The following is a 25815-nucleotide window of genomic DNA, read 5'->3' as shown; positions in this document are numbered from 1 at the left end:
TTATGAAATCGAAAACGCAATATTTGGTGATGAGCAGTCCTGTGTAGGAAGTTAGCACATGTCAGATCCTCTTAACAGAGGATTGTGGGCTGACCGCAGGACACCCCCTCTTTAGCACTGGTGTCCAGCTTCGCAATGGAGTATGGCTCCCCTGTCACCCCAGGGAGGTGCTCCAATGGGAGCGCAGGGAGAGCTGTGGGGCATATTTAAACAGCGGCCCGACGCTCATGTGTCATTGTTTCCTTATTTCCCAAGGGGCTGGATTGTGGCCCTGACGCGCAAGCAAAAGACTACGTCCATCTTCATTCTTCCTTGCCATTAGCTCCTTATGCTTACGCAGAACCTCGGGGAGCAAGTACAGAATCTGATTAGAAAGTAAAAGTACAAGTTAGACGTGCAAGAACCCCTAAATTATAGATTTCTCCACCTCTTCTCAAATGCATTTAAACATATTTAAATGGGAAATCTTTCTGGGTGCAAAATACTGTTAGCAACTAGGGCCCCACCTGCAATATACTGGTACATTTACAGCCATCTTGTTCAGCCATGACTCCCCTCCCCACCAAATCCTGAGATCTGTTGCTTGTTAAGGATGCTGAGAGTTCTTGGGAGCTTCCTATTCCCCTCACAGAGCAACAATTCCCAGAGTGGTGTTACAATAAATTCCTCTTCCCTAATGTACTCTAAGGGACTCAGGTGGCGCTGTGGGTTAAACCACAGAGCCTAGGACTTGCCGATCAGAAGGTCGGCGGTTCGAATCCCCGCGACGGGGTGAGCTCCCATTCCTTGGTCCCTGCTTCTGCCAACCTAGCAGTTTGAAAGCACGTCAAAGTGCAAGTAGATAAATAGGTACCACTCTGGCGGGAAGGTAAACGGCATTTCCGTGCACTGCTCTGGTTTGCCAGAAGCACCTTAGTCATGCTGGCCACATGACCCGGAAGCTGTACGCCGACTCCCTCGGCCAATAAAGCGAGATGAGCGCCGCAACCCCAGAGTCGGTCACGACTGGACCTAATGGTCAGGGGTCCCTTTACTTTTAATGTACTCTGGGAATTGTAGCTTAATGAGGGGAATAGGGGTCTTCAGAGGAAGCCATGACTGCTTAAAGTTAAATTATACTGCATTAAATGTATAGTACAGAAAGGGCCAAAAACGTTTAGCATTTCTGGGGTGCAGCACATTCTAATGTACTCTACCATTTTGCTTTCAAGCTTTTTGTGTCTTATTTTAGTCTTGAAGCAACCTTCATCTGAATCCTTTAATGGCAGGGATCTTAGATGTGGATTCCAATTCAAAATGTGATGCACTGTTTATTTAAATCTTTGAATTTGGAGGAGATTAAAAATCCCAGTCACTGTTCTCAATTGACTTTGAGAAAATATCAAGCTTCAATTGATGGAATATTATCTGTGCTTTAAAAATCCTAAATGTAAGACTTCTCCCAGTGCTTCCAGCCATTGTCTGTATATTTTCTATTTTGTTTTTTAATTGGAAAGATAAAGTTATCGCTGTTTGTTTAGAAATCATTCTTCACTTGTTTTATCGCTAGACTAGAATATGTTTATATTGAGTATGCCTTGCAAGAAAACACCTTATGAATTATTTTAAAGCTCTTTTTTGCTCCTTTGTTCTGTTCTAGGTCTCTTGAAATGTTTTGCTGCAAACCCTTTTCTGTGCACAAATTGTATCACTCATTTTTCAAGAAAGTGTTATGCTTTTATGCAGAAAAACAAAAACTACTATTATTATTTACTTGGATATTAGTCTCTCTTTGTTCTATGCATAGGATTCCAACCTGAGTCTGAAATGAATGAGTAGATAGTGACCTGATAATTGAGCTAACAAGCATTTGCATATATGTCCTCTCAAGTGATATTTACTAGGGGGTGGGGGAAATATAGGAACAAAGGCATTAGCTCTGATTTTAAAGCCCACAACTTCTTTAAAAATCAGAAAATTGAAGTATCTGGTATAAATGGCCCTAAGTAAGCCATGTCTATTAATTCCAGTGGATCTGCTCTGAGTATGGCTTAGTTGGGTGCAACCCAAGAATAAAGGCAGGTTTCTATATAACAGAAAAATGCAGAAGAGACAGGTGTGAGTTGAGGTGCTTTCTCTCTATTTGCTGTAGTGTGTTTTTACAAACCTGCTCGACCTATTAAGGTGACACAATCACACACACACACACACACACACACACACACCCTGTGTTATGTACTGAAGTTCTCACCCTGGGCCAGCAGGGGGATACTGTAGATAGTTTTCACTCAGGTCCACATATGCAAATAAGGGATTGAAAGTGATGTTCAGTGATTGGATAGTTGCAGAAAGTTGTTACTGTTGCGTTGTAGTGGAGCTCTATATAAGCAGGTTGGCTGAATCCTTCAGTTCAGTTCTGTTCTGGCCTGTGAATAAACAAGAGCTGTCTGAAGAATCGCTGTGTTGTCTGAAATGTTCACCCACAACTTAACGCCCTGCCCCCAAATTAAAAATGCAAGAAAACTTTCCCCTTTCCCCTCCAGTTAGCTAAAGTGTATTATATGTCAAAGCCCTGGAGAGAGCACTCCAGCTCCCTAAGGAAAATAACATCTTATTGTTTGGGTCTTATCAAGTGCCAGGCTATGCAAAACCATAGGGTTTTTTTGTGTAAATTAAGCCGAGCAAAGCAGAGTTGGCACAGCATCTGAAATTAAGAAAGGCTCATTCACGATAATCAGGGCTGAAGACAGGATTTGCTTGTTTTACAGTGCTCTGAGATGTATTCATTATGGAATCAGTTCTGCTCATGTATGCACAATTTTTGCAGCTACCACACAATTATGTCATCGTCAAAATGTCATCCTGTGTCCCCCACGCCCCTTAATCCTGACTTATTCTTTCCAAGGAAACTCTGTCAAAGTTAACAGTTCTGTTGTCGGTGACCTGTTTGCGATACCTGAATGTGTCATTCTCAGCATCTTTGGTTCTGAGGCTTCTTGTAGACCTAGATTCCTCTCCCCTTGCCTTTTGTGCTGATTTGTAGCCATGCCGCCACATTCTGTCCTAATTCCTTTTTTTAAAAAAATTGGTTACAAATTCCCCTTCCTCTGCTTCTTAGCCTCAGTAGTTTGCCTTCCGTATGTTACAGCAGCAGCATATGGTCAAAGGAATGTTTCCATACAGGTATTGCAAATTTGCCCAGGTGTAGATACTGTCTTCCCACAAGGAGAAAGCAGAGGCTACAGATATAGCCAAGATATAGACTCACCCAATGCCTAACTACCTTACAAAGTTGTGATGATTGCTATGAGGTAGGTGAAAGCCAGATGGCTGATGCCAAATGGAAAATTCCTACCTGACCCCCAAATACAGTGTGCGACTTGATCCATAATGGACTTGAGAGCCAGTGTGGTGTAGTGGTTAAGAGCAACAGACTCGTAATCTGGTGAACCGGGTTCGCGTCTCCGCTCCTCCATTCAGCTGCTGGGTGACCTTGGGCTAATCACACTTCTCTGAAGTCTCTCAGCCCCACTCACCTCATAGAGTGTTTGTTGTGGGGGAGAAAGGGAAAGGAGATTGTTGGCCGCTTTGAGACTCCTTCAGGTAGTGATAAAGCGGGGTATCAAATCCAAGCTCTTCTTCTTACCCAAAGTGTTTGTTGTCTCAATACCTGGCTGCAACGCTGTTCACACTTACCTGAGATAGGTTTGCTGGACTCAATTGAATGTGCATTTGAGTAGACATCTATGGGTTGTACTTCCCTTAAGGCACAAAATGTCACTATACTTCATTTAGCACATGTGAAAAACGGAAGGAGGGGCAAATTAGTATTCCAAACTTTATATGTTATTAAGCATAAATGGGTTTTTCAGATTTAAGTGCTAAGGTTCAAAAGTCAGCCGCAGTCATTTTATTAAGCAAGAACTTAGCGAAACAAATCATTATCTAAATAAGCTCTCTGAGATGGTTATCATTTATGTCAAGAGCGCTATGCACTTAAGCACACTTAGCTCTTTGTTGGCGTGTGACCTTAAGGTATAAGGTAATTTCTTCACCGCAAACTTTGGGGAAATGACTGATACCTGATTTGGTTCTGAGTGCTAAATCATTTTAAGCTCAACCTTAGCTTTTCTTTTATTTCATAAAATTTATATGCCTTATTTATATGCCTCTTTATTGTAGGAGAAACCTCAAAGTGTTCTTTTTATTTTAAAAAAAATGTATTCAAAGCCAAATATAACAAAGAGCCTTGTGGCAATATGAAGACTAACAAACATATGACAGCATAAACTTTCATGGGCAATAGCCTACTTCGCCCCTGGTAACTACCAAGGGTTAGTAAATACGTTCTCAGCTCCTGAACCAACAGTAATCCCAAAAAAGCAAACATTTCTGGTATTACAGCTTTTTCTGAAAATTAAAATTAAACACTAAAATCTTTTATACTGTTTAAAGTTCTAAAATGCTAATCGTTTTCTTTCAACAGAGGAATTCAAGGGCTCAACACTAGTTGAATTAATGAAGAAAGAAGGCACAACTTTGGGGCTTACGGTGTCTGGTGGAATTGACAAGGATGGTAAACCAAGAGTGTCCAACCTTCGTCAAGGAGGAATTGCCGCTCGGTAAATGCTTCTCAAACCAAAAAGCAGAACATTGTATGAAAGCCTTTTAAAAAATCCCAATAACAAATAAGAAAGGTCTACTGATAACTTAAGGCTGGCATATCAGAACAGACACACAGAATGAAACAATTTTTTTGCACCATCTTCTCCCCTGCTTCCCTTGAGTGGCTTATGCTTGAAATATCAAAGATCGTTTCAAGATAATTAATTTCCTTTGAATTTGATAATTAACACGAGACCTATTTCACAGTTAAGAATGTGGTTTTAAAATATGCACAGGACATTTAGGTTGTAGTCTCCTATACAACTTCCTGGCAGTAGGCCCCATTTAATTCAATGTTGCTTACTTCTGAGCAGAAATGTGTAGCATTGCATTGTTAATGACTTGTGCAGCATTGCATTGTTAGTGACCTGCTACCAGCTGGCTGAAACTGGATAGCAACTGTTTATAAAGTAAAACAAAGAGTTAAGTGGATTGTATTCGAGCTAACTTGTCTAATTGGCAAGGTCTAAAGATGACCGAAACAAGTTAATAACATACTCCTGCACTATATTTCAAATCAAACTTCACTAAATCAATGAACTTGACTAAATAGGAGAGGAACCATAGCTATAGGACCCATGCAGCCATTAAGCAAGGTGGGGGGATACCAGCTCAGGTGGCAGAAGCCCCCAAATCAGCACTCCCGTCACCAGCTTTGGAGCATGTAAGATCTCTCCAGAAATCGTCATCAATTCCAGCATTGCTTCTCCACTGTTGGAGGAGAACATGGCGCAGACAGTGGCAACAGGGCAGGTTAGCACTTTCTGTTTCACCTCAAGTGGCAAAATGGGTTCTGCAGCCCCTGCATAGCTCTGTGGTAGAATACAGCCACTCTAGGCAAGGGCAACCTGTTTCAGTCCTTAGTATCTACAGCAAAAAAAAAGGTTTCATGGAGGAGATGATGTGAAAAATGCCAGCCTAAGACCCTCGAGAGCTGCTGCCAGTTTCAGTAGTCAACAGTGGGCTGTGTACAAATAGTTAGATCTGGTATGGGGCATTTTCCTATGCTCCTGGTCTCTGGGGGCAGTGGCCTGCCTGTTCTTTGCCAGCAAATCTCCTTGCGCAGTGATGGCACTGCATAAATAAATTTTAAAAATGCTGAATAGCCTAGTATAATGCTATATTACCATTTGGATAATTAGCGTTCAGATAATTATATTTATCATTTTATTAAATTTGTATACTGCCCTATACCCATAGAACTCAGGGCCGGTATATTCTAAATAATATAATTTTTATTAAGAATAATGTGAAACAGTACAAAAAAGAAGGGATATTGGTCACCAGATTCAAAGCAAAATACAGTCGTATTTTAACTAGTAAACATTGCAGGTCTTACCCAGCACATTTCAAAGTAATGTTGCTCTCTTTTTTGTTGTTCATTTCCCACCTTTATTTTTAATTAGTTTACTAATTACAGCATAATACGGTAAAAAATAAAATAAAGCAGATGTTCAACTTGCCCATGTAACATCTTGTTGTATGCTTACAGAACAATGCTAATAAATTATACGGGTACTTATTCTCCCCAGTATTCGTTATTCTAAGATGTGATTAAAAATACCATCTTTCTATGAATGTATTAACTCATCCATTTCTTTTAATATGTTAGCATGGATAAGAAAACAGTATTCCAGTTTATTTCAGACTAGCTCAGAATGAAGTTACCGTACTTAATTATTAAGACAAAGTAAACAACAACAACACAGTTTCACTGAAGAAGATGGTTGCATGTGTGTTGCAGAAGTGACCAACTGGATGTGGGAGACTACATCAAATCTGTGAATGGAATCAACCTGACAAAGTTCCGCCATGATGAAATCATCAGTTTGCTTAAAAACGTTGGCGAGCGAGTTGTATTAGAAGTGGAGTATGAGCTACCGCCAGTCTGTAAGTAATGAGCTCTAAACTGTGATAATTATGTGTGCAAAATACTCTTACATGAGTGAGGGTAATGGGGATGTTCAACTGTTACTGGTTTTTCAAAACTGAAATAGTAAAAAAAAAAGGTAAAGGACCTATGGACGGTTAAGTCCAATCAAAGACGACTGGGGTTGCGGCGCTCATCTCGCTTTCAGGCCAAGGGAGCCGGCGTTTGTCCACAGACAGTTTTCCAGGTCATGTGGCCAGCATGACTAAACTGTTTCTGGCGCAACAGAACACCATGACGGAAACCAGAGCACAGGGAAATGCCGTTTCCTTTCCCGCCATAGCAGTATCTATTTATCTACTTGCATTGGCGTGCTTTAGAACTGCTAGGTTGGCAGGAGCTGAGACGGAGCAATGGGAGTTCACTCTGTTGCGGAGATTCAAACTGCTGATCTTCCAATCGGCAAGCCCAAGAGGCTCAGTGGTTTAGACCACAGAGCCACCACATGCCATGGTTTGGAACACTTAACACCTTCAGGTGCTGAAATTGGGCTTTCTCCCCAGCTCCCACTCTTTCTCTTCACATGATCCAGTTTTAGGTGCCTCATTGTTTTGTACTAACATGACCATCACTATATTTTTAGCTTCACTCGTCTCAGTCGCTAGCAAATTGCCCATCTGTCTGACTGAATTAGGGTACATGTGGATAAAAGAAGCTGTGGAAGAGTTGGTAACTTCAGGTTGTTTAACCCCATCACAACATTCTCCCCAAAGAGCAGCACTTTACTCTTCTGTATATTAATGAATGTTGACCATTTACTTACGTGGAAATAAGAAAAAGCACTCACACCGGAAGCTAATACTGCACCCTGTGATTTCATTGTGTGGGATGTGGGGTAGATTTATTCCCCCACCCTAACAAATTTTCTGTTTATTTTGTCCCATCGCACTCAGGTCAACTGGGAAGCAAGGCAGACCTTATTTGAAATGCATTCTTATCCTTTGTTCATACAGCCCTTTGTTGGCTTCTGTTTCTTGTTCATATGTACAAAACAAACGCACCGTCATACATACAGAGAGGGAAATAAAATGACTTTATTTCTATAGTCATTTCAGTGCATCCCAGTCATAAAAATTAGAGGTGCAACCCAGCACACCATTTCTGAAATCAATGGTACGTTCAGTGCTTGTTGCTCAGCGGTGGATTGTGTTCAATTGATTGAACATATGTAGTTTTTAGGTCCTGGTCGTTGAATTAAATTTGATGTTTTTATTAACAATTTTGAACTTCAGTGCTCTGTTTATGATGTTCTTTGGTGTCAATAATTAAGCTTTGTGATCTGAATTAGGGGCTCTGATTAACTTTATCAACTGAGCATACGGTGAACTTCATATATTTTGAATGTAACAACTCTGTTTACACTGTTAGATTGCATGTGTGTGATTTTTGTCCACTGAATCGAAAAATGAGTCTGTCACGCTGCATTACAGTTACAACCATAACTGTTCATTTAAGTTTTTAGAATTTCTGACCTTGTACAAGTATATCTTGTAATGAAACTGAATGATCGGTGTCTAGCTATTACTGTCACTATCTGGTCAACAAAGGACACAATTCCTTGTCATGCCATACTTCTTTTTACTATTCTCTTTCTCCTTTCCTCTCAGGTACACCCCCACACACCAGTTTTGTCTATGAATAAGAGGGTATTAGAAATGAAGACTTGTGTTCAATTGCTAGCTCAGCAATACTGACAGACATCTCAGATGCAGCTTCTTGGCTGTAGAATTGGAAGTGTAGTACTCTGGGTTATAGGAATATTTTGAGGCTGACAAGATATAAATAGTATCCTGAAGGTTATATATATATTCTGCATTGCTGCTCATTCCTCTAATGCTCTCTGATACCTAGCAAGACTGATTTCAAAGATCAATCAATCAATCAGAAAACACCTGAAGAGCTAAATACAGCCTTAGTTCTTCCAAGATTTACAATTCTATAAGCTTATACTTACAGAATTATAAAAGGGACGCGGGTGGCGCTGTGGGTAAAACCTCAGCGCCTAGGGCTTGCCGATCGCATGGTCGGCGGTTCAAATCCCCCCGGCGGGGTGAGCTCCCGTCTATCGGTCCCAGCTCCTGCCCACCTAGCAGTTTGAAACCACCCCTAAGTGCAAGTAGATAAATAGGTACCGCTTTATAGCGGGAAGGTAAATGGCGTTTCTGTGTGCTGCGCTGGTGCCGGCTCGCCAGAGCAGCTTCGTCACGCTGGCCAGGTGACCCGGAAGTGTCTGCGGACAGCGCTGACCCCCGGCCTCTTAAGTGAGATGGCCACACAACCCTAGAGTCGGACACGACTGGCCCGTACGGACAGGGGTACCTTTACCTTTAAGCTTATACTTATATAGGGCAGAGGCGTAAGATTCTTAAAACCATTGTTTAAACACAGAAACCTGTCTCAAATTGTGTCAGTCAGCATGGCTCTGTCGAAACCTCTCAGAAGCTGATTGTTCCTGTATTTTAGGGGTTTTTTTCTAAATCTGACTCTGAATGAATTTATTATGTTAGAAGTACTTCATTAATGACTGTAAATGTTTGTATTATTGTACATAGTATAATTGGAAAACTTGTTTTAATTTTTCAGCTGTACAGGGTTCAGGTCTCGTTTTTAGAACTGTGGAAGTGACTTTACATAAAGAAGGGAACACTTTTGGGTTTGTAATAAGAGGTAAGTTCTTCCAAACACTTCATTTCTCGAGCTTGCTGTTCCTTATAAGCCTGTTCTGTCTACCATTCCCCTTTCTCTCCACCTATTTGTCCCACAGCAGAGCTGGTAAAGATGTCCCTTGTCCTACACAGTTTAAGAATCACAGTTCTTACTGTTAGTTGTATTCTAATATCTAGATTAAGGCCAGTAAAGTGAGCATTTGCCAATATTTGACTCCTTGAACCTTGTTTTTTAAAAAGGTTTATTATTTACATTTTTATTCCACCTTTCTGCCCACGGCAGTCTTGACAATCTGAATAAAAGCACAGCAAGCAATAAAATACTATGTAGCAACATATAAACAGAAGAAGTAAGCACCAGTCAGTACCATACCAAAAAATAATAAAACACCAAAAATTGAAAGTAACTTCATGTCTATATTACTGTAATATGCTCTATATGTGGGACGACCCTTGAAGACAGTCCAGACACATCTGTTTACTCAGGACTTCGGCAGAATTTAATTGGATTGTGCAAGGCTGTACGGGTTATTATTGACTCTTTGGCTTTATTTTTCCCCAAGTGCAGGTTTTTAAAGAGATCTTGGTTGTTTCATTGTAGGTTTTAGCATTTTAATTGTGTTTAATGCTTGTAAACCACTGTGGGATCTACATGGATGAAGAACAGTTTTGAAATTCCAGAAATAAATAAAACAAAATAAACAGAGAGAGATCACCTGTCTAAGTAAGAATAATACTGGACAGAGATCAAGACACGCACCCCTATAATTCTAAAAACAGGATGCACCCAATGAAAAGACCCTCTCCCATATCCCTGCCTCAGATGTTGACAGGAATACGAGAAGTATCTCTTTTTGTAGATCTCAGAATTCAGGCAGGCTCATAAAGGAAAGGGCTGTCTGTATGGTAACTACTTCTGACCTACATAGGTTGCGTATATTGATTTCAGTATTTACTGTCCTGCTCCAATTTTTCAGCTTGAAATTAATATAATGAGAATTTAGCCATCACTAAGTACCATTCCTTTGCTTTCAGTGGGACTTGGGCACAGCTAACCTGAGCTGGATTGTGTTCAGCCAGCCCCCCTGAACTAACAATACACCACAGAGTTACTTCACTGGCCTTGAAGTTGGGCGGTTTATTGGGGACGGGAAGAGGGTTTTCTGTTAGTGTCTGCTGCAGATTTTTCAGGATGGTTGCTTTGGAAGTGACAAGGAGTAGCAAGAAGATACCAATTTCATTCTCTTTTCCTAGGTGGAGCACACGATGACAGAAATAAATCTCGTCCTGTTGTAATAACATGTGTTAGACCTGGAGGACCTGCTGACAGGTACAATCCGTCTTCTGCAGAACATGTACACACACACATACATATAAGAGAGAAAAGGATATACAAAAAGCTAAAGGATAAATTGTTTGGTGGGAGGTGCCAGTTAAGACAGATATCTGCAAAGCACAATAGACACATCCGCGTCTTATCCATTGTGCCTTATAAATTATACATTTTATTGTATTACTAATAATAGGTATTGGACAAGACTACATGGGATGAATTTTAATTGAGAGACTCAGCTTGTTTTGTTAAGTAGGGTTTAATCATTTCTGAATGCTTCAAGAGGAAAAGAACACACTTTGCAGTATGCAAATTTAGTTTATCTTGTAACTTTCCTATTGTTAAGCTTTAAGGTGTTTTTTTCTATCACTTCAAGATTTTTTCTTTCACTTTTGGAAGAAGGGTTCTGTATTAATTTTTTTTTAATGTCCAAACACTAACTCCTTGCAGGTTTTGTTGGTACTTTACTTAATACATATTTAATAGTAGTAGTTGTCATTGTCATCACAGAATTTATATCCTGCCTTTTCTCTAGGGAGGTCAAGGCACCACATATCCCCATCCCCCTTTTTTATTTTCACAAGAATCCTGGGAGTGATATTAGGCTGAGATGTAGACCAGACATCACCCAGTGGGCTTTGTAGTTGAGTGGGAATTTAGCTTAAGGGTCTTCTAATGCATGTAAACATTTTGGAGGGGGCAGAAATCTGAAATCTCTTAATAATGCCATTGATTTTTCTTGTGAAGAATGTTTGTTTGCAGTCAACCAAGATGATTCAGTGATTCTTTGTGATTGCTCTAGCTCACTTGCCATTCTGCTCAGTCATAAGCCACTTTTGTGCTTGCTGAGAGCATATCCTTCATAGATGTTGATGAGGAATCTCTCCCCTCCCCCTGTTTTTTATGCCTGCATGCACATCACATTTGGAATGGGGCAAATACTATGAAAGACAAGTAGTTTGGGAAATCTCTTTCTTGCATCTTCTTTTCTAGCTGAGAGCATGTTGTGATCCATACCAAGGCCAGAAAAAAACACTAGTCAATTTCCTTTCAACTCGCAAGGGAGGAAATCAAGAACTTGAAAAATTGGCTGTGAAGTTAATGAGCCTTTCACTGTTTACAACTTCCCCCTGATAAACAGGGATGGGGAACCGGTGGCCCTTCAGATGTTGTTGGACTCCAACTTCCAACCCCTAACTACCATGCCCAACAGTCATGACCCATGCATGCTGTCATCCTATAATATCTGGAGGACACCAGGTTCCTCACCACTGCTTAAAATTTTGACTATGACAGGTTGATATTATAGATTGCTATCTTTCATACCAGCCACAGATATTGGCTAATGGCACTCCTGTAGTGTGGCAATGAAACATTCAAGGGCAAACTTATACTTCCCACTGCTCCCAATTCAACATGTTAGAAGGGATGACAAAGTGTTTCATAGCTTGCCTAACCTGGTGTCCTTTAGATACTTTGGAGAGGTCTACAGCTTCCAGCATCTCTGACCACTAGCCATGTTGGCTGGGTCTGACATTGTGCTGCAAAATATACGGAAAGCGCCAACCAGGTTGAGGACGGCTGGCTTATACAGTAGTTGTTGTTGTTGTTTAGTCGTTTAGTCATGTCCGACTCTTCGTGACCCCATTGGACCAGAGCACGCCAGGCACTCCTGTCTTCCACTGCCTTCCGCAGTTTGGTCAGACTCAAGTTGATAGATTCGAGAACACTATCCAACCATCTCGTCCTCTGTCGTCCCCTTTCTCCTTGTGCCCTCCATCTTTCCCAACATCAGGGTCTTTTCCAGGGAGTCTTCTCTTCTCGTGAGGTGGCCAAAGTATTGGAGCCTCAGCTTCATGATCTGTTCTTCCAGTGAGCACTCAGGGCTGATTTCCTTAAGAATAGAGAGGTCTGATCTTCTTGCAGTCCATGGGACTCTCAAGAGTCTCCTCCAGCACCATAATTCAAAAGCATAATTCAAAAGCATCAAATCAGCCTTCTTTATGGTCCAGCTCTCACTTCCATACATCACTACTGGGAAAACCATAGCTTTAACTATACGGACCTTTGTCGGCAAGGTGATGTCTCTGCTTTTTAAGATGCTGTCTAGGTTTGTCATTGCTTTTCTCCCAAGAAGCAGGCGTCTTTTAATGTCATGACTGCTGTCACCATCTGCAGTGATCATGGAGCCCAAGAAAGTAAAATCTCTCACAGTAGTAGGAAGTGCTAAATGTTCCTGTAAACATATTATTCTGGCCCTCTGCACATGGCAACAGGGAAATTGCTGTGGCCACCTAGATCTTGCTACAGGAGATGCCTCCAGATATTGGTTATAAAGCAATGTGGATGCCTTGGGCAGTTTAATTTGCGTCCTGAAGGTGACCTGAGACCGATTCACAATTCTGGAACCCATTTCCTGTTGGGAGGTGCCAAAAATGAAAACTCAGATATTCCAGGGTAGACTTTTATACTTAGCCTGGTATTTAATGGTCAGAGATGCACAGGCAAGTGTGATATTTTACTAACCTATATACTGATAAATATTTTTTGTGCTGTTGTGGAGCCCTAACTGGAATAGGCACATGTTTATTTGAGGGTGGGAGGGAATATTTGTTGCACTTCCTCACAATGTCCATGTTACTTAGCAAACTGCTGCTATTTCTCCATCACTGATTTTCGGATGAAAGCAATTCCCCTTTTGCTAGTGATCCCTGAACTGTATTGCTGTCATAATCGATATTAAGAGAAAAGGCAGCTGCACCGAATGTCAGAAGAGAGTGTCAGGGAACCACTTTGCATATGCCTACTGTCTCCAAATTGCATTATATCAAATTAATAATGAGTGTCCTTTTAATCTTCTTTCAGGGAGGGGACAATAAAGCCTGGTGACAGGTTGCTTAGCGTTGATGGAATTCGTCTGGTCGGGACATCACACAGCGAAGCCATGAGCATTCTCAAACAATGTGGGCAAGAAGCAACTCTGCTGATAGAATACGATGTCTCGGTTATGGGTATGTTGAAATGCTGAGCTTTCATTCTGGGAGCCATCTGTGACATTTTACTGTCCATCCTTTAGAGGCTACTTGAACAATGATTATGACCCGTTATGCCTCTAGTAGCACAGATATTCCCATCAGCAGCATCTCATTAATCTCTCTTGGTTCGTGGAGAGGTGAACAGTATTTTATTGTAATTTAGAGTCTGGCTGTTTCATGGTTTGCAGAGTGAGAGCTTATCATAGTTCCTATCAAGGCGGTAACTCTCAGTTATTCAAGTGAGGTTTACTTGTACAAAGGAGATTATGGTGCATTGGTATTTCTCTCAAAACAGGTTTTTTTAAAATAAAAAACATGCTTGTGTAGTGTGACACTAACTTTTATGTGTGTTTAGTGACAGACAAAGCCAAAACAACAGCAAAACTGGGGGGGGGGGAGACCCTAAATCCTGGAATCAAGGCAGAGAAAGGTGTCATTTTTTTCTCCTTAAGAAACCTACTTCAAAGTAGAAAATTATGGTTTGCAGATGCTCTTTAGAAGATTATAGAAGGCTAAATGTCTTTCCAAGTATACAAGATAAATAACATGGCAAACTATAGTTGCCTTCAGAAAGGATGGTACAAAAATTTCATCCTTCATTTAGTAGCCCATGGAAGTTACATAAAACAGCACGGACTTTATAGCTTTTTCATTTTTTATGGTAGGCCTTACACAAGGCCATGGAATGGAAGATTAACTGCATTTTCTTATCAATAAGGGATTTAAAAGTCTCCTCAGGAACAAGAAAAATACGAGGCAAGTCAATTGGCTTTGTGAGATAATACCCATGGGGCACTTTTCCTTGTGATATTCTTCACTGAATCTAATTATTCTGTTTGGGAGTATAGCTGTTACTAGATAAGAGTATAGGTAGAGAATGTGCCCTTGTATGGAAAATTATTACTTGAGACTCCTAACCTCCTAAAATGGTCATACTGGAAATTCTATGATCTATGGCTAGTCAGGTAGTTTCACTTCTAGTATGAAACCTAACAGCATAGGTTTTTTAATGGGTTGTGTCAAGGGCCAGATGAATTATATTTAAGGAAAAACTTTTTAACACTAAAAACTCAAAAGAAACATTGGGATGCAACAAAACTTAAATATGCACGTTTAGAATTAAAAATGGTCTGGTCTTCCCCATTCAAAGAATAGAGTTTTAAACTAGATCAGTAAAGAAATTATGCCAAGGACTGTTTCAGGTGTTAGGTTTTTTAATTTGTTAGCTGCCTTTCCAAATACAATAGTTTCCCAAGACAACAAACAGTGTCTGATGAAATCAGCTTAAAAGCATATGCAATATTACAATAAAATACCATACCATAGTAAGAAGGACCAATACGATAACAGCATCTGTTTCAGCAAATCTCCTAACAAAGATGAAGCCGATGACCAAGAACAAAGAGTACTTGTTTTACTCCCCCAATCACAAGCAAACTTATAGCCTTTATAAGAGATTTGCCTGAATAAACACGTCTGGATAGATACTCACAGGGTTCAAAGAAACTTCAGCAACTTCTGCAAAAAAAGGAAATGTTTGCATAGTATCCAGTCAGTTGTTCAGGTCCTGAGTTTCTTCCTCTCAACACAGAACCAAGATGGAAGCTTTCATTTCTCATAGGCCTATTTACAGGGAAAATTGATCCAACCTAAAATGTGATTAGACTTTAAGAGTTTATCACCTCGCTGCATGTGTAGGCCAGCTGCACACTAGACTGTGAACTGACAGGCATTCATACACTGCCCTTCATGTGCAGAGAAAGTTGGCAATTACATCCTAACAAGCTATATTCAAAGCAAAATGCTCTGTAATTCATGTTGACTAATCTAGCCATCCACTCTTCATTCTGTAAATGCACTACTTTTACCAGTCTGGGAAGAGATTACCTTCCGTTTTTTTATGGCTTTATGATTCAAAGTTTGGTTTTGAAACACAGGCAAATGATGGTTGTTCCGTGAACACAGCCGTCTGTTTCCTGCTCGCGAGAAGAGTTTAGATCATTATGCATACACATCACATATGCATTGAGCACTGTGCCCTTGATGAGGAACCTGCTCTCTGAAGTACAGCTTGATGACAAATGTTCAGGCTGTGGGAATGCTGTATCTCCCAGAAATGCAATGGGTTGAAAAGATTGCACCAAAGATAAGATAGTTTGCCCTTCATTTACAGTGGTACCTTGGGTTAAGTACTTTATTCGTTCCGGAGGTCCGTTCTTAACCTGAAACTGTTCTTAACCTGAAGCACCACTTTAGCTAATGGGGCCTCCTGCCGCTGCCGCACCGCCGGAGCACGATTTCTGTTCTCATCCTGAAGCAAAGTTCTTACCCGAGGTAGTATTTCTGGGTTAGCAGAGTCTGTTATCTGAAGCGTCTGTAACCTGAAGTGTATGTAACCCGAGATACCACTATATTTATGTTTGTTTAACACCCTTTAAAATATAACAATAAAAAATTTTAAAAAATGTCCAGTAGCACCTTAGAGACAAACTAAGTTTGTTCTTGGTATAAGCCAGGGGTAGGCAACCTAAGGCCCATGGGCCACAAGTGGCCCACGGAGGTCGTCTAACCGGCCCACAAGCCACCCCCGAACCGAGCCGCCCACTTGGCACGTCCCCACGCGCTGCGCTGCACTAAATCGGCATTGAAAATCGCATCTGCACATGCGCAGACGCCGGAAATCGCCTATGCGCAGACGCAGATGCCGGAAATCACACACGCGTGTGTTCATGCGCACATGCAATCCGACCCACAGAGGGATCTCTGCTGGAGTGAACTGGCCCAGGCGAGGTAAACCTGACCCCTGGTATAAGCTTTCGTGTGCATGCACACTTCAGATACACTGAAACAGAAGTCACCAGACCCTTATATATAGTGGGAGAGTGGGTTTTTTTTCAGGAGGGTAGTTGGAGATGGGTGAGTGACTCAATGGGTATGGTAAACCTGTTGACGACTGTTAACAACTGCAAAAAAACCCCACCCCACTCTCCCACTATATATAAGGGTCTGGTTACTTCTGTTTCAGTATATCTGAAGAAGTGTGCATGCACACAAAAGCTCATACCAAGAACAAACTTAGTTGGTCTCTAAGGTGCTACTGGACAATTTTTTTATATATTTTGACTGCATCAGACCAAAAAGACTACCTACCTGAATCTAGAACCCTTTAAAATAACTATACATCTCCTTTCATCAAAATTGATTACAAGGTGGTTTACCAATAATTTTTTTAAAAAAATCACACAAATAAAAGATGAGTGGCACTTAAGACTATGTAAAAGGTACTTTTTAAAAGCTAATAAATGAAAAGATTTTACCAGGTACCTAAAAGAAAGCAAGGTTGGTGTCTACTGAGTCTCCCCAGAAGGCCTGCTTCTGACAGCATCTCAAGTCAAACCTTGGCAGCTGGTTTGCTCCTCCCTGGTCCCTTTTTCTGCTGTGACATCCTGAGATAGGCCAAGGTTTGGCTTAGTGTGTCATCCAAAATGGAGCCTGTGGTTCAGCTCTGTCCTCATATGACCTATAAACAAGGTTTGTTCTCCCCTGTAACTGAGGAGGAGTAAAGTGGATGCATACTAATGTAGTCTTGTTAAGCCAAGGGCGTCAGCAGGAGAATGAGGAAGCTGATTTAGGAAAAGGTACTCCTTCAACCTTTGTCACTGTCTCCATCACCCAGACAAAGGCAAGACACAATATAAATTTTGGCACAAACTGCTGTACTGCATGGTTTTGTAAGTTAAAATGATAAAAACAGATTCCTCTTATTCAGGGGTCAGCAACCTAAAGCCCATGGGCTGGAAGCGGCCTGCTGAGGTCATTTGACCGGTCCACGAGCCCCCCCTGAACCGAGCTGCTTGCTCGCACGCTGCGCTAAACCAGTGCGGCGCGGGGACTCACTTCTGCAGCGCCAAAAATCACGGGCACATGTGCTCGTGCGCATGCGTGATCCAACCCACGGAGGGATCTCTGTGGGACCAGTCTGGCCCAGGCAAAATAAACCTTGCTGACCCCTGTTCTTATTGCTCTTTGTTCCTGGCTATGTTCAAGTTGTAGTCCATATGTCACTTTCTTTCTGAAGTCATATTGAAGCAAGTTGTTAGAATGGTAGTCAACCCAGCTAAATTATTAAGCTCCCTAATACGCCACTGAATATATTGTTTTCAGTGGGCATTCTTATTTGGTCTAATTAGTTACCTGCAAACAGAAGGTTATGGGGAAGGGAGTAGTTTTAACTCACCTATAGGTATTCAAACATAGAGTTGTGTCTTATCTTTTTAAAACTTCAAGTCCTCCCCAAAAGAGACGTAAAAAGAGTTTAGTTTGCATACTACAAACTTGCAAATGGCTCTAACAGGCCCAATTAACATTTTTCTCTAGCACTTTTGAAACATAGGCCTCATTAAAATCAGTTGCGTAAGCATTGTTCCCTGTAGGAAATGGACTATAAAGGTGAAATGAAATTTAATTATTGCCAAATAAGTACAAGTAAAGTTTCATTATCTGAATTAACAAGAGGGGGGGGCAGCAGTTCATATTGTTAAACCCACTTACATTACAATAATATATTTAAGCACTCCCCATTTCCTTAAACAGTGAGAAGTTTGAGGGGCAATGCTGCAGCAGGACTTTGTTTCCTTAGGATGAGGGAGCATTGGGGACTTTGTGGCCATATTCAGGCCATCATATATTAGCTGAATCATGTCTCAGTCCAGATATGTACAATTTTTTTGCAGTCGTTGTTTCATTTCTCCTTTTGTAGTACAAAGTTAGGAATCCAATAATTAACCATGATGTCATGTTTCATCCAAACCAGGAGAGCTATGGTTATCAGTTTTGGAACAAGTCAGGATATTAAATCAACTTCAAAACGTGGTTTAATACCCTGGTTTGTTCCAAAACTGATAACCATAGCTCTCTGGTTCTGATGATTAATAAGAGCTTCCAGGTTTGATTGAAGGAGCTACGTTCATGGACAAAAGTCTCATTCATATATCAATTTATTAAGCCAAAATATGTTAATCCAAACTGGCACATCTTGTAAAAAGGTATCATTTGCAATACACAGCCAGAACATACTGTAAGCAAATGGTCTCTCCTTCAGTAAGCAGCCGATCTCAGGCTCCTCAGACCATCAGAGGAACCCTCAGTTTCAGCTAATCAGCTAATCACTTCTTTTTCTAGCTCTCTGTCTCCTTTCTTCCAACTTCAGGCTTCAAGCTCTTTTCCTTAATCAGAAACACACACACTACAGAATACAGTGGTGCCTCGCAAGACGAAATTAATTCGTTCCGCGAATTTTTTCGTCTAGCAAATTTTTTGTCTTGCGAAGCACGAAATCCCATAGGAATGCATTGAAAATCAATTAATGCGTTCCTATGGTCAAAAAAAGTCCAAACAAAGCCAAATTTGGTACAACAAGAGTTTATTAAGTGCTCTTTAAAGTCACACATACTGTAAAGAGCATTTCAAAATTCAAACCCAGAAATTTTTTAAAAAAACAGCAGAGTGGCCCAATGGTCACAGAAAATCATAAAAATGCAGGAAAAAAACACAAGCTTCCAGATTCTTGCAAACCCCTCCCCAACTGTTCCCCCAGCCACCCAGCACACAGAAATTCAAATCCAGAATTTTTTTAAAAAAACAGCAGAGTGGCCCAATGGTCACAGAAAAATCATAAAAATGCAGAAAAAAACACACAAGCTTCCAGATTCTTGCAAACCCCTCCCCAACACCAAGTCCTTGAATTCCAAACACCCCAACCCAAAATCCAAAACCCCCCAAAAAAGTTTTAAAAGCTTAACTTACCAAATGGCTGCAAAAGAAGTTTTGGAAAAGCTTCAAAAATCACCAAAGTCTTTAAAAACCTCAAAAAAGGCTACTATGTACACTGCGTTCTATGAGTTGCTCCTCAAAGTCAAGTCGCAACTGTATTAACGGTGTTAAGAAAAAGGAAACAAACTTGCAAGACGTTTTCGTCTTGCGAAGCAAGCCCATAGGGAAATTCGTCTTGCGAAGCAGCTCGAAAAACGGAAAACCCTTTCATCTAGCGAGTTTTCCGTCTTGCGAGGCATTCGTCTTGCAGGACACCACTGTACATGGACCCACCCACTGGACCAGTGGGAATTTGGTCCCAGTGCTAAAAGCAGTTTTGAGAGGATTTTAATCATGCACTCCCTGTCCTGGTTGCTCCTCCTACACACAGACACACACACACACACACAGAGAGAGAGAGAGAGAGAGAGAGAGAGAGAGAGAGAGAGATTGGTTTAAAAACCCAGCTATGTTAAATGCAATAACATGTTATGTAGTTTGGCACTAAGTATTTCCAAGTAGAGGGGCAAAGTGCAGGTTGGTAAATAGGTCAGGTTAAGTACTTCTACAGTACTTGCAAATATGACTTAGCATAAACCACATCCTTTAATCTAGGCATGTATTGGAGATCTTTGCATTTAATTTATTATATGCAGATTTCATGGAAGAAACAAGGGCATTTGCAATTTATTTGGTTTTGGTGTAGCTGAGTTTTAGATTAACTGCTTCCAAACTTCTAACAAGATTAAGAGGATTACTTGCAGCCAGCCAGGCATTGCAGATATACCAGTTTCCTTCCCTGTCATTATAATGTTGATCAGCCATTTTTAAGATTAGAAATTGTCTGCATTAAGCTGATCGTGAGCAAGAAAACTTGTTTTATTTCCTTGTTTCATTTAACATGTACTCCAGTTAAAGAGAGACTATATAGAGTTTGTTGAGGGAAAATAATTGAAAAGAGACCTTGTCTGCATGTAAACTCCTAAATATATGTAGATAGGAAAGGAATGAATAGCTTTAATAATAAAATATCATTGGGGTAGAAGTATATTACATAGTATTACTGGCCTTCTGAATGTTGAGGGATGGAGGAATTTAATAAGGCGGATGATGCATTTACATTTCAGGTGAAAATCTTGCAGTGTTCCCCATGCAGGCTGTTAAGCTTTTCATAGAAATGAGGGGCTCCTGCACAAAGACATGTAATTTCTGGTAGGCAAAAACTATAATCAGAAAATCCAATTAAAGACATCAGGTGTTTTATTGGCACTTTGAGATGCTGGTAGGCTTGAGCAGAAAGATGGGTTTTAAAAATTCCACACATTTTAAATGGCTAGGGCTGATGATAATAAAATATCATTGTTTAACTTAACGGGGGCATCTCAAAGGGGGCATCATCCCCACCTCTATTCTGTGAGTTGCAGCGTGTGGAAAATAAGAACTTCTGCTCCAGATGTTTTTCAGTATAAAAACATGTACTTGAATTATGCAGCCATGCCTCTCTTGGCTGCTTCCCCGCCCCCCATCCTAATTTCCACCCTAGCAGGGAGTGGCTGCGGGCAGTCTAGTAGCGATGCTGAAAGAAGTACTGAGCTTGCTACTGGATTCTCTAGTGCAGCCACCACAGGGCAGTGCCCATGACATGCATGTTACTAGTATTGCATCTGGGGAAATTACAAATGGTAGCTGTCCCAGCCAGTGGTGTAGGAAGGTCAGGTGGTACCCGGTGTGGAAAAATTCTTGACAGCCCCCCACACCATTGAATTTAATTATTCAATGGCCAGAGTTGTTGAGCTTTTTGGGGGGAGCCAAAGTTTTGGGGGAGCCGGCGGGGGTGACATTAACACATGAGAGTGCTGGAGGTGAAATAGTTAAACAGGTTACCCAATCAGAACCCAGGGGGTGGAGTCAGAGGGACTATAAAACCAGCTCTGGGAGGGGCGAAGGGAGGAGTTTGTTGGGAGTTGGGTGGTTGGTTGGAGTGGGAGTGAATTGGGATAGAGTCTGTGGGGAGGTTGAGTTAGTGTAGCAAAATAAGCTGAGTCAGGAACAGTTAGGCGCTAGGAAGACAAGTAAATATCTGAGAGGTGGTTTAGTGAGTGAGAGCAGGAAGCGGACGTTATAGGTCTGGATAGGCACCCATGATTGCAATTGACCGATACAGTTTATGAAACCACACGCTTGTTAAACTGCAATAAATAAACAGAAGTTTATGTTCCAATTTAACCCTGACTGGACTCAGTATTGTACCAGGTAGGGCCTGGGTGGTGGCAGCGGGAAATAGAGTGGTGGCACAGGGATCAATAGACTGTGAAACGTCCGGGGACCCTGTGTGATCGCCACAGCGGGCAGACCATTTTGGCAGTGGGAAGCCTGCGTGGCCCAAAGCCACAGCATCTCTCACAGACGTCAAGTGCCGCACAACATTTTGTCACCCCCCTCGGAGGTGACACCCGAGGCAGACGACACCCACCTTGCTCCGCCTCTGGTCCCAGCAAGATTTGCTGCTTGGCATTCCTGTCACTGGCCAAAAAATAAAACAAAAATGGTAGGCCTTTCCAGCACTCCCAAATCTTGACATTTACGGAAAATGATTTACCTGAGTATGTTGTGTGCTGGCAGCGGATCTGGTAAAGATAGAGGCCGATCCAGGCAATCTGTGGATGTGTGTCTCTATCACATGGTGTTACTGGTTTTCTTTTCTGTAATTGTTTTTATTTTCACTTTTTATATACATGAAAAACAATAATGACAACAATAAAGAAAAAGAATATCAAAGCAAAAAAAGAGAGGAATGTAGGCAAACTAAGGCCCAGGGGCCAGACCCGGACCAATCGCCTTCTAAATCCGGCCCGCGGACAGTCCAGGAATCAGCGTGTTTTTGCATGAGTAGAATGTGTCCTTTTATTTAAAATGCATCTCTGGGTTATTTGTGGGGCATAGCAATTTTTTTCCCAAAACATAGTCCAGCCCCCACATGGTCTGAGGAGCAGTGGACCAGCCCCCTGCTGAAAAAGTTTGCTGACCCCTGATCTAGTGCATACATAATGCATTTCCAAGCAACTAGGCACTTGCTGTTGCTATCCACTCTTTTCAAAAATAAAATTTGGGGTAAGGATGTGTTAGCAGTGTACATTGTACTCTTGGAAGGGAAAGTTGACAGGAAAGACTAGCTGACTAGCAGAGAACTCATTACAAACTAGATTTGGCTTTGGAGGGCATTTTGGACTCAAGTCCAAAACAACGGATACACCTTTCTGGGTGCTTCCACGTGGCAGTTTATTGTCCACTCAGTGCTGCTCATGCATGCCATTGTTTTGCTTGTTTGTTTGCTTGTTTGCAGCATCTCTATGGCATCGTCCCCACCAAAATGCTTTCTTGTGTTGTTTTCTCATTTAATCCATACTTACTCTTTCCCCACCAGGTTGCTGCTGTTGTTACTGATAAGATTTTCCACAGAAATGGTGCATCTGGATTAAACGGGAAAATAACACAGGGCAGCGTTTTGATGAGGATGACATCATCATCACGCAAAACTTGCATGCCTGAGAAGCGCTAAGTCCACAGTAACTGCCGTATGGAAACACCCCCAGTCTCAAAGCAGTCTGTTCAGTCAGAAAAAGGGGAATATATCACTTAGAGTCCTATGTGAGAGTTAGGATTTTTCTGCTCTGACAGCTTACCCAGTGTGTGCTGTTCTTCCTCTTCTAACCTTTTTCTATTTGTGATTGTTGCCGTTAAACAAAAACTGGCTAGTCTAGCAATTTAAATTAATTTGTGAGCATGGCAGCTCTTTATATTATTTATAGTGGTATGTACTTAAAGATATGCTTTCAGGGCCAGCAGACATAAAATCTGACATTCCAGCTGTATTTTAACCCAAAGGCACAAATTATGCTGTCTCTCTGCTCTGCTATTTTTTTCCCATTGGTGATGAAAAACCCTGATTTCTTCAAAGTTCTGTATGTTTAAATTTTCCATTCGCTTTCAGAAAGAAAGCACATCAGGTCTTTGCTGTGGAGTTGCACAAGTCAGACTAATTTTATTCCATCATGGGCAAAAACAGAATAATCCCTTAGCTATTGAACTAACACCTGGATTTTTCTTCCCTTGAGGACACTCTTCCTAGTTGAGTCATCCTATTGTATGGATAGGAGTGTAATGACCTTGGTGCTTGCATTTAAAATATTGCCAAATTGATACATATATGTTCTTCAGAAACTCAAGAGGGGATGAGCATAATGATATAAGATACTTTGCACATCACTACCACCACCACTACCACCACCACATGCCGGGTGTTGATTTTTTAAATATACATTATCAAGTATGGGCTGAAAGACTCTGGATCATCTCCAAATGTTCTGCTTCAACCCACTGGGAAGGTAGCATCCTTCAGGAGACTGCGCTACCAAAACGGAAGCAACCTTTTGGTGCAAATACAAGGCTGATGCCCAGAAACTCTTGTTTAACTACTCAATGGAGTCACTCCCCTACTAAGAGATGACTTGGCTATTTTGCCTTGAAAGTTGCGCTGTTTATCGGCTTGGCTTGCCCCTCAACATTGAAGCACCATAGACACACAAACCTCCATTAAGGGAGATATTATAAGACTTCCATCAGAGCTGGTCAGAACTAGACTCTGAAGCCACCAATGCATGTCCCCAGTGCCACCCAGAGCTCCATGAAGGACAGGGACCAGCAGAAGGTAGAGCTCTGGCCATTTAGCTTCTCTCTACAACTGTTCATCAAAGGGTGTGGTCTCCACCTTGAATCTCCTCCCCAACCTTCTGAACCATTGGTAGGCAAACTAAGGCCCAGGGGCTGGATTCGGCCCAATCGCCTTCTAAATCCGGCCCACGGACGGACTGGGAATCAGCATGCTTTTACATGAGTAGAATGTGTTCTTTTATTTAAAATGCATCTCTGGGTTATTTGTGGGGCATAGGAATTCGTTCATTTCCACACACACACACCCCAAAAAATATAGTCCGGCTCCCCACAAGGTCTGAGGGACAGTGGACCAGCCCCTTGCTGAAAAAGTTTGCTGACCCCTGGGACAAGGAATAACTGAAAAGTGTTTCCTTTTCCATTCTGCTGGTGGATGACCATTGTCAGCTGAGTGACACCCATTGGATTCCACTCAGTGAAAAACAGTTCAGAATCAGAGTATTTATCAATCCAAGCTCTTAGAACAGGCACCCCCAACCTTCAGCCCTCCAGATGTTTTGGACTACAATTCCCATCATCCCTGACCACTGGTCCTGTTAGCTAGGGATCATCGGAGTTGTAGGCCAAAATATCTGGAGGGCTGCAGGTTGGGGGTGCCTGTCTTAGAACATAGCGACATGCCCTTGATGGCCCATCAGCTGCTTCTGACTACATTCAGCTTAACAAAATCCATGGTTTGCTATCATGGGATTGTGCCTTGTGCTTCTGCGCTTCCGAGAAGTTTTCCTTTACTGATGTACTGCAGAACAACAGTTCATCATAACTATAATGGCAGTAAAAATAAAAAAAATCAGGGTTCTGGAGAATCACGTTTTAACTATGCACTACTTTCTGCTCTCTTTGTAAACAAGTAATTGGGTGCAGTTTATAGACAGTAGCATTTTATCCACCTGGCTGCATTTGGGAGTTTCACAACAAGATCTTATTAAACTATTTCAGTTTGTAGAAATGGCAGGTTAGATTCACAGTAGTCAAACATTGCCAGTTCCCAATCTCATAATGATACTAGTACTAGTATTGCAATTTCTCCTAGCCATGTAACACTCTCAGTGTTGAATGTGTATCTTTTATCATGTGTGGATGCATGCATGATAATAACTTCCAATTTCTTATAGCAGAGGTGAAGATCAGAAAAATACCAGTTGTGCAGCACAACCAAAAAGATTACTCCATTGTGTTCTAACTCTTTGCAAGTTTCCCAGATAGATTTATCTGATGTACAAACATGGACTATCATAGCTAACCATTCAGATTTTCAGAATAAGCAGGGAGATTGTGTCCCCCCCCCTTATTCCCAGTGGCTTTTCCATCTCCATACAGATGCACTGAATACAAATGAAAGAAACACTAATCAGCCCTGCAAGCACTTGGCTTTTTCTAGGATCAAGAGGGCAGTAAACACATATGCTACTGTGCAGACCACACTCAGGGCTTTGCAGCCAATCCTTTGAAGAATAATTTTAATTTTTAAATAGTTGTTTTATTATTTAGAAACTGCCCTACTTTACCACCTGTACTCTGTCTGCCACGATATACTGGCTGATTCCCTTCCAATGTTATTTTTGGGCGTTAGATTTCACACATGATTAACCTTGTTAAACATAGATAATGTGAACTGTTGAGGGGGAAATTAGTGACTGCTTTGACTTTTCAGCTTTCACTATC

At 41.3% G+C, this 25815-nt stretch overlaps 1 protein-coding gene across 16 annotated transcripts in view; it reads left to right on the top strand.

The window, feature by feature from the left end:
- The window catches only part of GRIP1 (glutamate receptor interacting protein 1), a 334184-nt gene that overhangs the window by 265987 nt on the left and 42382 nt on the right, over positions 1-25815 (top strand). For all 16 annotated transcript variants that reach the window (XM_053406881.1, XM_053406876.1, XM_053406880.1 and 13 more), the window contains 5 exons: positions 4466-4601; positions 6389-6534; positions 9158-9241; positions 10495-10570; positions 13439-13584. In XM_053406881.1, coding sequence (XP_053262856.1) covers positions 4466-4601; positions 6389-6534; positions 9158-9241; positions 10495-10570; positions 13439-13584 — 588 coding nt within the window. The remainder of the gene's footprint in view (positions 1-4465; positions 4602-6388; positions 6535-9157; positions 9242-10494; positions 10571-13438; positions 13585-25815) is intronic.

The sequence above is a fragment of the Podarcis raffonei genome, chromosome 10 (genome assembly GCF_027172205.1).
Source record: "Podarcis raffonei isolate rPodRaf1 chromosome 10, rPodRaf1.pri, whole genome shotgun sequence".
Lineage (NCBI taxonomy): Eukaryota > Metazoa > Chordata > Lepidosauria > Squamata > Lacertidae > Podarcis > Podarcis raffonei.
This window is presented reverse-complemented; position numbering and strand designations above follow the sequence as displayed.